The sequence below is a fragment of the Typopeltis vanoorti genome, chromosome 1, assembly GCF_054136105.1.
Source record: "Typopeltis vanoorti isolate ZY-2024b chromosome 1, IOZ_Tvanoo_1.0, whole genome shotgun sequence".
In the NCBI taxonomy this organism is placed as follows: Eukaryota; Metazoa; Arthropoda; class Arachnida; order Uropygi; family Thelyphonidae; genus Typopeltis; species Typopeltis vanoorti.
Genome location: NC_143549.1, coordinates 166,525,417 through 166,541,812, shown reverse-complemented (window position 1 = coordinate 166,541,812; position 16,396 = coordinate 166,525,417). Strand labels below are relative to the sequence as shown.

General features: G+C 35.2%; 1 protein-coding gene across 2 annotated transcripts in view; it reads left to right on the top strand.

The window, feature by feature from the left end:
• Nucleotides 1-16,396, top strand: part of Mvb12 (multivesicular body subunit 12-like Mvb12) — a 171,363-nt gene that overhangs the window by 100,230 nt on the left and 54,737 nt on the right. For both annotated transcript variants that reach the window (XM_090395241.1, XM_090395250.1), the window contains one exon: nt 8,602-8,661. In XM_090395241.1, coding sequence (XP_090251367.1) covers nt 8,602-8,661 — 60 coding nt within the window. The remainder of the gene's footprint in view (nt 1-8,601; nt 8,662-16,396) is intronic.

Here is a 16,396-nt window from a genome sequence, read left to right as displayed (position 1 = left end):
TTACACAATTTTCTTATATAAAATTTGACATTATTTCTTACACATTTTGTTTTGGCCAAAGTACAGAACATTTGTGCTTTTAAAATATCAAGCATAAATTTTCATAACTGGTTGGAGTGGCAAAAATTGGTCTCTGTCCTCAGATATTTCTTGGGAGTGTTGGTGGATAGGGAGATGAAGTTTAGGGGGCACATTGCGAAAGTAGCTAAATCAGCTCATCAACTCACTTGGTTGTTGAAAAATACCTTAATGAGCAGAGACAAGCAAGTTATTGTACCTCTGTACCGAACCTTGATAAGACCTCATCTTGACTACTGTGCCAAGATTTGGTCACCTCGGTTCCTTCTTGATGGGGAGGAGGTGGATAGGATCCAGAGGCGAGTGACTAAGATGATAGCAGGTCTGTGGAATGAACCATATGAGAACAGGTTGAAGATTTGTGGGTTGCAGAAACTGGTTGATAGGTGGAAAAGGGGAGATATGATTGAGACATTCAAATTACTAAAAGGATTCTGTAAGATTAATTCAGAGGATATTTTTGAGATCAGGACTGGTGGTGGGAGAACTAGGGGACACCTATGGAAGCTGGGCAATAGTGTGGTTAGCAGTGGTGTTAGAGCTGGGTTCTTTACTTTTAGAGTGGTGAATGAGTGGAATAAGCTGCCAGAGTCTGTTGTGGGTGCTATGACAGTGAGCGAGTTCAAGGCAAGGTATGATAGATACTGTGAGAATGTCGTATAGTTGTGTGGATGTGATGTTTAGGGCCTCCCTCGATGAGTCTAAGGACTCCCTGGAGTAGCCCGAAAATAATAATAATAATATTTCATAGATCCCACCTGGTTTGGATCGAGGTGGACAGCATTTTTTGAGGTTCTGTAAGAAATAAATGAGTTTTTGATGCACTGTTGACATTTGAATTGAAGTCACAAATTTGTGTATGGATACAATTTTTTTTTTTTTATTATTATTTTGGGTGGTGAAAGTGGGGCATTGTATTTTTTGTTGGAGATTTTTTTTTTTATGATCCATGGTATCTATATTTTTGATAATGCTCACAAACCTCTCACCTCTCTGCATACTTCCTGTTTTGAAAGTTTCTGACATCACCAATCATGAAAGACCTTCCATGATTAATGATATCAAAGACTTAGAGTTTGGCATGCAGTGTGAGATTGAAAGTCATGAATGCTGCTCTGAGTCTCATTTCCATGTTTCCTTCACACCATCCCTGAATCTTGCTATGCTCAAACTTCCTCCAGGCTGCCACTTATTCTGCCAGAATAAGTGGCAGTATGATTATATGCTAGGTGCTTGGGGAACCTCCTCATAAAAAAAATTAGATCAAACCTGATGTTACCATCAGGTTTGATCTCATTTTTTGCTAACCTGTAGAGCTTATTTACTAAGTGAAGGAGATACCGGGTCCCTATTTAAATGTGGTATTTAAGACTTTTCTCAAAATGTCTTTTTTGAGAGAAGACATTTTGAGAAAGTGAGAAAGACATTTTGTGGTATTTAAGACATTTTAAGACTTTTCTCAAAATGTCTTAAATACCACATTTAAGTAGGGAGGTCCACGTGGTTAGCCTAGTGGCTGTGCACTTCGCAACCATATGCCTGGGGAAGGAGTGTCCTAGGTTCAATTACCATTGGTGATGTGAGGAGCTGAAGGATCTTCCTCAGTCAATGTGAATTTCATTGCTATCAAAACATAGTTCTGTCTTATTACTTGAAAGAAAGATCTTACTTCATCCCTCTTACACTTGATAATGTTCAAATTTACAATCAAGATCAGTTTTCCATTTTTCGGCTGACTTTTACATCTAGCTTATCTTAGCATAAACACCTTTGTACTTGTTTTTCTTCAGAGCATCTCTTCTCTCCTGCTTGATTCCTAACACTTAATGAATCCCAAATCTGACTAACTTTAGAATATTACATTTGAGGTTCACCACCTCAAATGCTCACATTTGAGGTGGTGAACTTAAAAACCTATCTGCTGAAGAGGGCAGTCCACCTAATAGTTGATTTCCCTTGCACTTTCACATAAGTGCTCTGTTTTTGCATTCTGCTGCTTTTTTCAGTATGTTCATGAGTATTGTTCTACTGAACTAACTACAACTGTACTGGCATAAAATTGTCATGTACTGTGATGAAATATGAACATACAGTGCTTCTCTGTACTTAGTAAAATAATCAGTTGGAAACACTTGGACCAAAAGTAATTATCAAAACTGCTTCATTGATTGCATAATTCATCAGAGAAAGCTAGATCATCAACAATAAATTCTTCAAATTCAGGAAATGCAATAAAGCATTCTTAGAATGGTTCGTGGGATACACAACTTGTGGAGGGTGTAGGATCACCTACAGGAGGTGAGATAACAGCAGGGTGGGTTCCTTAATAAAAATTTGTACACTACATCAACTTTGTACACTACTTCATAGTTTGCTTTTTTCTTTTCTGCATAAATTTCTCTGTAGCAGACAGTTGCAGTTTGCATCATTCTGTCTACTTTACTAAATCTCTCCATGTTGAATCCATTTCCTTAAACAACTGAACTATTAACAACTGTTCTATTAACAGAGACAAATACCGGCCTCTGCCAATTTTTTCATCATAAACTATTCGGGGACTTTGCTTCCTCTCTCTTTCTCTCTCATTTTGCAATTTTTATACTTATAGTTCTATTAAGGTCTTCATTTGAGTACTCTTCTTCCACCTTTTAACTGCTCTATATCTTCATTGCTAACTTCCAGTTCCAGATCTTTAGCTAGTAGCACTGTGGTTTAAGGTTTTCTTCGTGGAATCCGATAAATGCATGAACTTGTATCATGTTTCATCTGCTTTTTTTCCAAATATCATTCATGCACTCCATCACCTCTCTATCCTGTGTGGTGGTAAAAGTACCAGAAAAATTGGTCAAAAAGAGAATTCAAAATGAGTAGATAAAAATATGCTACTATATGAGGGTCAACATAGCTTTGTGAAGGGTCAGTCATGCTTTAGTAATTTACTAACGTTTTATAATAGAGTAACAGCTGAGTTGGATAAAGGAAATGGCTACACCATGATTTTGCAAAGGCATTTCACAGAATACTGCATAGAACTCTGTTATGCTTAGAACAAATGGAGATGGACATGACACTGGTTAAGTGGATAAGAGAGTGACTACTGAACAGATATCAAAAATTGGTATGTGAAGGGGCCGAACAGGCGAAAACAGGTGACTAGTTGAAATTGTGTAAAATAATTCAATTTTAATTTTAATTTAATCTAAATAATTAATGTATTTTTTTTATTTTATTTTATTTTTTTATGCTAGAAAGCGCTGCTGCATGCATTTGAATTCCATTGTATTCATGCCCTCTCTGTATGTTATTCCTAGTATTGTTCTCAACTGTACTGATGATGTCCTAAGACACTTGGGTCGAAATATTTACGTATTAAAAAAACCTGTTACTGTGGTTTTACGTGTGTTTATTTAGTCATGAATTCTCCACAGGTTTCTTTTATATAATCAAGTCTTATTCCTTCACGGGGAACAGACAGCACAGAAGATGGACTTACTAGGCAAACTTCAACTGAAACAGGGTAAGCTACGTGCCCGAATCTCTTTTTTAAAAAAGTGCAGATGCGATAAACTCATACCAATGTTCGCTGAACTAAAGAAAATTTTTAAGTCGCCAGGTGCTCAAAATATCTATCAGAAAGCAAGCCATTCACTCCTGCTTAATCAGCTATGAGTTTCTAAACACGAATTGGCAACAAATAATTTAAAAATTATAGAATTAGAAGCAGAATTGTCAAACACGTTAAATCAAGAGTTGCTACAAGTGATTATTAGTGTTTCAAAAAATTCGGGGACCAAAGCTTTTGATAAAAGTAACACTGACCTATATAAAAAAAATCTCAATTTGTCAAAGCGATCTAAGAAAAATACCAACAAATTACTGTCCAAAAAATGGGTGGTTAACTTATCTAACCTTCCTCTAACAGAAGATGAATTAAATGTTCTAGCAGGTCATAAGTTTGCCATTCCTTCAAAATGCTTTCCATATCTAGATTTTATATACAACATCGAAATAAACATTGGCCACCTCTCCAATATTGAAGCCAACAAGCTTCGTTTTGAAATAGCAAAAATAATTTTGATGCCAAACCTTCGGACTTAAATATTCCACCATCAGAATTGAAAGCTCTTACTGTCTTAAAACATAATCATCACCAGAGCCAATAAGGGAAATACCACTATGGTTCTTGATACTCAGTCATATGACCGAAAAATGAATTTATTACTCAGAGATCGAAATGCTTATACAAAACTTGATTATGATCCCACAAAAAGACAGCTCAAGAAACTGAACAAGCTGCTTGATGAAAACAACTTCTTTAGATGAAGAAACCGTAAAAAACTCGACATACCACGCTGGACCTCCTAGATATACAGTTTACCCAAACTTCACAAGAACAACGTCCCACTCAGACCCATCATTGATTCTATTAGCAGCCCAACTTACAAGTTAGCAAAATTCTTATCTAACCTTTTCCGTCCCCACATTGGCCACTCAGCCTCATTAAAAATTCCACAGAGTATCACGCTAAAATAAAAGACACTCAACTGTTGGAAACTGACATGATAATTAGCTTCGACATTGTCTCCCTCTTCACTAATATCCCCCATAAGGAAACAGTGGACCTGTTAACTCAAAAATTTCCATCTGATATTGTTGAACTATTCAAATTTACAATTATTTCTGGTTACTTCACTTGAAAAGAAAAAATCTACAAGCAAGAGGAAGGAACAGCTATGGGGTCCCCCTTATCACCTAACTTGGCAGACCTGTATATAGAAGATCTTGAGGAAAAAATTTTCGCGTTTCAAACCAAAACTCTGGCTACATTATGTCGATGAAGTCTTTGCAGTCTGGGGTCATTCCGAACAAGAGCTACACTATTTCTAGATAAAATAAACCTCCTTCACCCCCACATCAGATTTATGTTAGAAAAAGAATCTCCACAAGATATCTCTTTCCTGGATTTACACATCCAAAGAAAAGAAGACAGTTCCATATCCACTTCTGTCTATCGAAAGCCGACCTTTTCTGGTTGCTACATCCACAACTCTTCTGCTCATCATCATTCTCAAAAATTTGGCATCATCAAATCACTGGTAACCAGAGCACACAGATTTTGCTCCTCTGAGGAATCTCTAAAACAAGAATTGGAAATAATCAAAAACACAGCCATTCTAAATGGATACAATCCTAAAACTACTCAAAAAATCATCAGCCACTTCTCCACACATCAACCTAGACAAGAACAAGCCCATAGGATTCCCATACTTTATGTCAAAGGCATCTCAGAGTGAGTTTCAAAAATTATGAAAAAATACAATCTTGCTGCGATTTACAAACCCGTCAACCAGATCTACAACTTGTTACCTTCGCCTAAAGACAAACTCCCACCTCTGTTACTACTTGGCATGTACGAGGTACCATGCTCCTGTAAACTGTTGCACTTTGGGCAGACCTGTTCTTAAACGCATCTCTGAACATCAAGATCACATCCGTCTCATCAAGCCACAGAAATCCAGCCTCTCCCAACACTGAGTTGAAAACCCAAATCATAGGATCCACTGGGAAAAGACCAAACTTCTACACAGATCATCATACAAACATGAACGTTTATATAAAGAAAGTGCTAAAGCCCTGCTTCACAGACCCAATCTAAACCACAATGATGTTCTTGCCATTCCTAAAGTAGGAGAAATTGTCATACAAAATTGTGTAAAATAATTTAATTTTAATTTAATCTAAATAATTTTTTTTTTAAACGCTAGAAAGCGCTGCTGCATGCATTTGGATTCCATTGTATTCATGCACCCTATCTGTATGTTATTCCTAGTATTGTTCTCAACTGTACTGACAATGTCCTAAAACACTTAGGTCGAAATATTTACGTATTAAAAAAACCTATTACTGTGGTTTTACGTGTGTTTATTTAGTTAGGTGAGTAGTGGTGTGCTGCAAGGCTCCATGCACGGACTATTGCTGTTTAATTTGTATATAAATGATGTAGGAAATAACCAGAAAGGAAATATTCAGTTGTTTGCTGATGATGAAAAATTAAGTAGAGTAATAGTTAATCAAGGCAATGTGGAGAACTTGCAGGATGATTTAAATAGGCTGTCAGTATGGGCAAAAGATAAAGAGTGTCAGTTTAATATATAGAAAATAATGTTATTCAATTTGGGATAAATAGATTACAAGCCATGTATCACATTGATGGCACTTTACTCCAGGAAATAGATGAAGCTAGAGATTTAGGGGTGGTGGTAGACAGAGTTAAATTTTAGAGGACATTGCTAAGGTTGCATAAGATTACTTGACTATTGAAAAACACAATATGTAGAGATAAGTGGTTATTCCTCTTTATAAGGCCTTGATATACCTACATCTGGATTACTGTGCTCAATCTGTTCCCCCCCTTGGTTTCTTGGGGGGGATGAGAAAGTAGTGGAGAGAATTCAGAGGTGACTGACTAAGATGGAGTGGCCTGTGTAATGTTGCCTATGAGACAGATTGAGGGTGTGTGGATTGCAGAAGTTAGATTGGAGAAAAAGAGGGAATTTGATAGAAACATTTTAAGTTGCTTAAAGGGTTTTATAGGATTGATACAGGAAAAATATTTCAGCAGTTGGCCAGAGGGACCAGAACATGGGATCATCCTTGGAAGTTGAATAAAGGTGTAGTTTGTAGGGATCTGAGGACAGTATTTTTTGCTTTGAGAGTTGTGAATGAGTGGAATGGGTTGCCAGATTTGTTGCCACCAACAAACCCTTTGTTGATGGATAGATTGGTTCTTCCACAATGAGTCTTCAGACTCCATGGAGGTGTCTGCATACTACTAATAACAAATAATAATAATCCTCCTCCCTTCATTCATTCTCCTAATGACCTTTGGAATGGCCTAATTTCTTATGTATTTCCTATAGGACATTATCTGTAAGTTTTCAAATCCAGTGTTGACAATTTTAATATTGGAACTGTACTTGGAGGTCATGTCTGAGTGATTTGTTCATATTTTATAATAATATTATGACCGAGTTGGATAAAGGGAGTGGAAACCCTTTGATACTGTTGGAGTTTGCTAAGGCATTTGTCATCATACCACATGAAAGACTGTTGCATAAACTGGAGAGTATGGGATTGGAATATAAACTATTAACTTGGATGTGGATGGATGATAGACTGGTATCAGAAAGTGGTATATGGGAGATGTGAATCTGCCAGATTTAAGGTGACCAGTGGTGGGACTCAGAGATCAAACCTTAGACCATTGTTGTTTAATCTATAAATTAATGATACTGGAAAGGGCCTGACAGGAAATCTTCAATTATTTGTTGATGATGATGCAGAGATAGGCAGGATCAGAAATGTTGATATATAGCATTTACTGGGGGATTTGAATAGGCTGGAAGTGTGGATAAATGATAATGGTTGTCGGTTCAGTGTTAGTAAGTAAATTTATCCCATTGGTGTGATGCAGTATCCCACCAATATATTTTATTGGTGGGATTATACTTGAAATAACTGAAGAGGCTAGCTACAGCTCTTGGAGTTATGGTGGTTAGAAAATTGAAATTCAAAGGTCACATAACAAAAATTCCAAATACAACTTAGATAATTGTGATGTTGAAACAAACATTGACACATGAGGATGTGGAAGTCATTTTGCCTCTTTACAAAGCCTTAATATTACTGCACTCGCACTGTGTGCATATTTTGGTGTCCTGGGTTTGAAAGCGATAAAGTAACTGTGAAAAGGTTGCAAAGATGATATTGGGGTTATGAAATGTATATAATGAGAATAGATTTGAGAGTATGTAGACTGCAGACACTGATAGACAGAAGAAAGAGGGGTGATATGATAAAGGTCTATAAACTTTTGAGAGGATGTTGGTTGATAAAATTTTTCATTATATGGAGCTGGAGAGAAGACAAGGGTGCATCTGTGGAAGTTAAGTTTGTGTGCAGTTAAGAAAGGGATAAGAACTAGATTTTTCTCTCATAGAACCGTCAGTGAGTGGAACAGTTGACCTATTGAAGTAGTAAGTGCATATACTGTGAATTCATTTAAGAGAAGGTATGACAGCTGGTTTGGGTGATGTATGGCCTGTCATGATGAGTCCTTGACTCCCTGGTGGTCTAATAATAATCTTTCTCTGCTCACAGTACTAGTGCATTTTATGTTGAACAAACTCATGTGGGCCACTGTTACAACAAAAAAAAAAGTGTGTGTGTGTGTGTGTGGCACTTATTATATCCACTGTGCTAATTACAAAATAAAAGCAAACCATTAAAGAACTATATTGCATAATCACTCAATTAGAAATTTATAATATTTTTTGTTACGTCTTCATTTGAAATTTTTGTTATGGGATAGTAAATAGATTTCATAATTCATCAAGTTAGTTTATTTATATTTATTAGCAGATTTTTATAAATCGGTATTTTTGTTCATTGTACATTCATTGTTTTTGACAAATTTATATGTGACTTTTAGAAACTTTTCTAAAAGTTTAATTAACTTTACAGAGAACTAAATGGTTTACTGATATGCTATAAGCTACGAACCATATCTCCACCACCCAGAAGGTATGTATGGTCTAGCTGTTTTAGTTTGTGTATGTTTGTTTTATTCAGACATGCACACAAGGTGTGTGTGTGTGTGTGTATATATATATATACACACCTTTTGTATATATAGCTAATGTTTATTAATTTTTTTACCTGTTTGATATAGTACAGTTATTTATCTTCTTACTGCTACAGTCCTGATATTATTCATTTTTAGACTAAAAATTTGGGTTGTCTTATAGCAAGCATATTAACCATGAAGCTTATGTTATTTTCCCTCAACTGCCATCAAGACTCTTTCTTTGCTAAACTAAACTGGCCTGCTGTTTAGTTTGATGTCAGTTATATTGGCAGATCACACAGCAATCACACGAAGGATGAGGCCTCAATTCTCTTTGAACGTTTTGAATTGTGTATCTTCAAATTGGATGTGGAAATAAAATACAAATGGATAAATTTTTATGAGTTCAAATCTGTAAAGTTACCTTATCATATATGGGTTTAAAAGCCTTGGAGTTTGTGTTATATGAATGCTATCTTAACCAATCATGTCCAGTTTCAAAATCAAATGTGTACTAAAAAAAAAAAGCTTGGCTATGGTCTTCTCACTCCCACCCTAACTAGTCAATTTATATTTAAAATGTACTTATCCTTAGAAGTACTTCTTAGTCCAAGGAAATGATGTTTTGGTGACAATTTCAATGTTTGTATATCTAATGTATAGACTTCATATGAAAATTTATTTGCATATGAAGTTTGTGCATTAGGACACAGGGAAGTATCTGAATACTGCATCACACCACCCTTCTGGGAAACTAGACAACATCAATATTATCTCAAATGATGAAGAAAAGAGAGAATGTGAGACATCTAAAGAATACTATCATTTCCAATAGTTATGATTCAGGATGAGTATTCAAGATGTTAAAACAGGAACTAAGTCTCTTGATGATTAACTTAATGTCTATCACAATTGCAAAACTACTCTCATATTAAAGATTGCAGACAGAATTGGACATATTGAAGCCAATAATTTCAACCCACTATACATTATTTAATTCATATTCAGATCACACAAACCATTCCAATCACCCTTCAACAGTTGGGTGTTTACAAAATGTACTATGCATGGTGCATTATATTTTCATTTTACTTTTTTGATTCTCATCTACAAAAGGTTTTTAAACTTTAAATTGTCGTTTTGCTGTTTCTTTATTTTACACACACACACACACACACATACATACAGAGTCCGTCAAAACATGTATACATTTTATATCATCTATGGACTTTTTTTTGAAGTTAGATCGAATTACAGTAGCAATGTGTAGTATGATCTCCTCTCAAAAGATGTCATTACTCAAATGAATACTAACATCAACATGTGACCGGTAGGACAGTCAACACCATAGCTGAGGAAGCAGGACTTGTTGCTGTGCGAGGCCTCATGGATCTTCCCTTGTGCACATCACACATGATACCATGGGTCGCAAACTTATCATGAATACAAGCAGTTGTCGGGCATGTTGGAGATTGTGTTGCAGACTCGCGTCTCCATTGTCGTTGAACCGCAACAACATTCTCAAATTTGAAATACCACTTTAAAATGGTCTTGCATTCCTCAAACGACAATCATGCCTCAACCATTTTGCTTGACATGTCCTACTGGTCATGTGTTGATGCTAGTATTCATGTGAGTAATGACATCTTTTGAGAGAACATCATACTACATATTGCTACTGTAATTCGATCCAACTTCAAAAAAAGTCCATAGATGACATCTGTTAAAATGTGTGTACATTTTTTTTGACAGACTATACACACACACACATAATCTGGAAATCCTCTAATGACCAAACATGCAACTTTTTCAAACCATTTCAAGCTTTGGCTAATTAAGGCAGTGGTCTCACACTAGGTGATAAATCTCAAAAGAAACACATATGACATGGGGGGGGGGAGCATAATGTCATAACATTCAGATCCTGAATGTACAGTAAACTCTTGATTTAATGGATCCCAATTCAATGGACTTCGGATTTAATGGACATAATTTGACAAATACATACAGATAATGAAATAATCAATAAAAAAATAAATATGATGGTTAATCAGAAGTGATTGGCAGTGTTTATAAATTTTGTCTTCGGATATTACTACATGTGTACTCATAATAGTTCGTGCATGTACTTTGGTTCAGTAGCATAATGTCACTAGAGCAAAACAGGTGGTGGTTAGGCTGTTGTTGGAGTAATTTTTAGTTAAACCATTAGTTTCGGACATACGCCAAAATAAAGACAAACTTACTTAGTTTTCGCTAAAATATAGCATTGAGAGCTTCAAAAGTGGTTTCACTGTGGCAGATAAGAAACATGACGTTGGCTAAGCATAAGAATTTAGGAGTTTATAAGTGGTTTGTTCAACAGCAGTCTAGTGGCATTGTTGTTCATGGTGTTGAACTAAGGTCTGCTGCTGAAAAACTGGCACAACACATGGGTATACAGTTCCAGGCGAGTGATGAGTGGTTTTGGTGCTTTTGTAAACGGCATGGCATTACGAACAGACAAACATGTGGTGAAGCACTGAACGCCGATATTGAACGTGTTCAGCCATTCAGGAAATACATCAATGAAGTCATTGAATCCAAGGGTCTTATTTTGCCTCAAGTTTACAATGCAGATGAGACCGGCTTGTTCTGTCGTGCTGTTCCTGAAAATATCCTCGGGAACAAACATGAGATTAGCACACCTGGCCAAATTAAACGAGGAGCACATTCAGCCCTACTTTGTGCTAATACCGATGGCACATTGTCTAAAACCAATGGTAGTCGGAAGAGCACGAGAGCCTCGCACTTTGAAGAATGTTATGAACCAGTTGCCTATTCATCTATTCCAGCTAAAGGAATACCTGGTTTACAAGTGACATTTTTTCTGACTGGTTTTTCAATCTCTTCATACCTGAAGTGCAAAACTAAGAAGAGGTCCTGAAGATGTAAATGCTGTTTTACTTCTTAATAATGCATCAGCCCATCCGAATGCTGAGAAGTTTGTTAGTAGGAATGGAAGAATAAAATGTATCTTCTTATATCCAAACACCACTTCTATACAGCCTATAGACCAGGGACTCGCTGTGGCCTGCAAGAGGTTGCATAAGAAGTTTCTTGAAGAGGTTATGGTGTCTTGGAGCACAAAAAATGATTCCAAAGAAGATACAAGAGGAGCCAGGAGACTTCAAAGTTTGTACTCATACAACATCAAGTCTGCCATCTTTAATTTTGCTGCTGCTTGGAAGGAGATAAAGACTACAACATTGGCTAATGACTGGACCAAGTTACTGAATGGGAATGAACCAGAATACAATTTCATAGGTTTTGAAACCTCTGATTTCTTTGAAACTTTGATGTGAACAGCTGGTGATAATGTCAGTGAGAATGACATTGAACAGATTTAAAGATTACTGAAAATGTTCTACGGGGCGATCAGTAGGTTGACAATGAGGAAACAGAAGAAGAAGCATTTCTAGCTGGTCCGAAACTATCGGTGGTTAGAGAACACATGGACGACATCATCTCACTCATAGACACATCTTCAGATTCAGAGGTGATTGCTTATTACGAACATTTTTGGCAATTTTGATCGTTAATTATTAAGAAACAGTATAAAAGTGGAAAGCAACTGAAAATTGATGCTTTTTTCAAGCCCAATCCTCAGTAAAATGGTATTTACATAAAAATGTTCTCATTAAAATATATTAATATTGTACCACTGAAAGTGTTTTATTTTCATTACTATTCCTAAGATTCACATTTTAATGGACTTTCAATTTTACGGACAACCCTTAGTCTCTAATAAATTGTCCATTAAATCGAGAGTTTGCTGTACTCAACTTTGATAAGCTTTGGCACCTAAAGGACATGAGATATGAATCACATATGTGCAGCAGATCAATAATAAAGATGCTAGTTTATTTATTTTTACTGTATTTTATGACTTAAGTGCAGGGAACTTTTATTAGTCATTGTAATATGTACTGGAGATTCAAACCGGCTAGTTTGGCAAACACCTATCTGTGGCTTCATCAGGACTATTTTTATGGAAGGAAAATAAAGAAACCAGTTGATGCTAAAAGAAACTAAATTGTTAGAAGAGCATAATTGAATATAAATTAAATTTGACTATGATGAAGCATGGCATGGGTCAACTGTCTTTCTGTAGAGTTTGTACATAATTGTTGAAGTCAGTTTAATTTGTCAAAAGATCTGATTTAGAATAAATCCTTGGTTTTTGTTTAAAAAAAAGTTTTCTAAATAGGACATGGTGGATGGTGAATGGTGTGATTAGTAGTTGGCGAGCTTTCCCTGCCCTTTCTTTCCTTTTGTGCTCCATATTGCCAATATAAGTTTTCTCTCACCTCACAACTTTAGCTTGTCTGGCCTGTATAAGCAAGACTGCAGGAACATGTATCAAATACCTGGATATTTTTAGAAGGAAATACTGTCATTTGGAGATCTGAGGAGGATACAAATGGTTTGGATTGGTTTGAAAGCTACCCAGATGTGTTTTTTGAGAAGAATAGCAATCTTATTTGACATGTTATTAATATATAGAATGGAAATCAAGTCCCTGTGCTGAATATTATGGTTTTGAAGGGTTTGAAGTTTCTTTTTGAGTTTGTATTCTTTAGTTATGAAAACAGAAGTTGCCCAGTTCTGAAGGGTGTGGATAACGCTTAGCTTTTGTGAAGAATGATGAATGGATTAAGCATGAAGCATGCAAGCCTACTCATAGCATTCACTATGAGTAGGCTTGCATGAAATGCAGATAACTTCTGAGAAACATCATTATCTGGTTTCTTTGTGATTGATTAGAAGATCCAGAAAAGGAAGTTTAATATAAAATTTATATTATGGTAGAATGAATTAAAAGAAAGCAGAAACTGCTGCAAGGCAAAAAAGTCATAATTCCAGAGTATGAAAATATTACACACACACACACACACACACACACACACACACACACACACACACACCAGATCGTAGGTATCTGTGTCATTTGATCCAGGAAACGTTTTCCTTGAATATATGAACAGATGTGGAAAATAGACTACCCATTGCCAAGCAAAACCAAACTGTTGTCTATAAAATCCATTGTTCCACCAAAAAAAGTTAGCTGTAGACACCGAACAGTTTAGTAATGTCCAGTGAGAAAAGGTCCTTAATTAGATCTTACATTTCACTTAGAATGTTGGTAAGCAGAGAAATAATGCCAAGCTAGCAAGAATATAGAAATATCAACATTTAACAACTTCTGAATTAAATGAAATTAATTTTTGATTGCAGTTATTAATATGACTTTGTAACAGACTAGCTAGGAGTTTAGATAATAAATAAGTTAGTCAGCTGATAGCATCCACAACCAGTCTTAATAGAATATTATTCTTGTGGATCTTAGGAGAACCATAAAGTCTCAGAGCACTTTTTTTTTATAGCAAAGTTGGTATCTCAATCACCTCAAATATGATAAGTCTAAAGTTTCATGCTAATTCCAAACCTTAAGGTTTAGGATTAGCATGAAAGGCTTAATTTCTTTTCACCTGTTATTGTGTCTTCAGCAGAAAAGGTATAAAATTTTTTTGAGACTGAGAAGGCTATTCTAGACATCTGAAATCTCCTTGCTTTTAAATTTTGAATCACTGTTATTTTCTTTTTTTCCTTTTGTAGTTCTGTTATCTTTGTTTCTAAGTTTTGGGTATGTATCTATGTATGGGTTTTTTGTAATATTAATTTTTTTTCCTGCTCCAGAAACTCTTTCCAGAGACCAATCACAGAACTTTATCCAGTCACTTCAGGCCTCCAAAAAGCAGGGTTTGCCTCACACTGGACAAATTATCTACCACCTAAAAACAGTCACATACAGTGGTATCTCGCTAATCTGAACTAATTTGTTAATCCGTTCTCGTTCGGATTAACGAATTTCCCCCCAAGAGACAAGAATAACTAGCGTTTAAGACAAAAATAATCAGATTCTAATGGTACATCAATTTAATTCTGTAAATAAATTACCTGATAGAAAAAAGCTACTTTACTGTAATATAAAAAAAAAAAAAATACAGTATACAAGTTTATTTTAGTAAAAAATTTAATTTGCATGTACCTGTATTGTTGAGGATTCTGGTTTAATAAAATTGCATAGTTCAGTTCTTAACTTAATTTGCATAAAAAATATCACTTTCTTGTTTCTTTGTAAAAAAAAAAAAAAAAAGTCACCGATTTTCTGTTGCTTCTTGGAAGCTAAACTTTTTTCTAATGCTTCTTCTCAGAGCTGTAATAGCAATAAAATTTTGTGGAATGGTGTATCATTCTGCTTAGCCCATTCTATACACATATTAAAACTGTCAGCTACCCCTTCATGTGTTACTTTTTTTCTTCGAGTTCATCAGCGTCTTCTAATTCATTCTGTATCGTCATATTTATAATTTCAGCATCTGATTTGATTTCAAATTCACTTTCGGTTCTACCTGTAATCCATTCCTTAACATCTGTTTGTGAAATTTCAACATCTGGATTTATATTTTTAACCAAATTATGCATGTTTTGAATTTCCTCTTGTTGTGTCTATTTGTGATTCATGCCAACAATACATTAAGTACTGTACAGTATAAAAAAGCAAACGTGAACACTCAATATCTCAAATAGGCCTCCAGTATAACTGTACAATCGACAGCATGAAAAAAATGCTGTACTGTAATAATAAAATAAATCATAATAGTTAAAATAATAATTATTAAATAAAAATAATAGTACACAAAATAATACGTAATAAATAAAACTTTTTTCTTTTAAACCGCAGTTCGGATTACTGGAGGGTTAGGACTAAAGAGGTTCGGATTAGCGTGATACCACTGTATATCCATTCTTATGGCGGGATTTGCAGCCTGTTGGTTTTAGAGAGGATATGCTAACCACTCTGCTGGAAAATAGTTTGTTTTCATGGACTGCTTTAAAATCTGTTTAGTATGGCGTTCTTATTTTTCTATCCTTGTAAATAATTTATCACATCCTTTTACAGTTGAATCAATCAGATGTGATATGGCTGTAGATGCTACTTTTGCTACTTATTCTTCAAAGTTTGGTTTCTTCAAACTTTCCACAATATTATATGTATGTGATTTATATCTCAAAGTTTCTCATGATTCTCTTTAGAAATTTAGTATACATTTTCTTTTCAGTTGGTGATGAAGTCTTCTCTTAAGAACCTAGTGTCTGATAAATGTCCAAATTTTTTATTCTATCTTAACTTGTTTTTGTCATCATTGTCCTCAGAATCATTTCCATTGTTTGAATTCTGCTAATGTCTCTTTTTGTTAGTCTCAATGTCTCTGTTGCAAAAAAAAAAAATGGGCAGAAAGTCATTATCAAATTCTTGACACACACTCAAGGGGTGTACAAGATATTATGACAGTACTACTTGAAAAAAGTTACATCATTTCTAACTTCTTATCAATGATTTTCTTCAAATAGTAGAATAGTTTACTGTTATTTCCCAAGACTGAAATATTATCAGATCTTATATTTCTCCCTTCTATGATACTTCTTACTATATCAGTACACATAGATATTAGTCTTCTTCTGTGTCTTTTTTCCTGACATCCTAGTAAAGAACATTTGTTTTCCTAATCTTCCCTCTCCCATTCTGTTTAAGTAACCATGCCACCTAAGATTAGAACTCATAACCTCACAGATATGAGTTCTTTC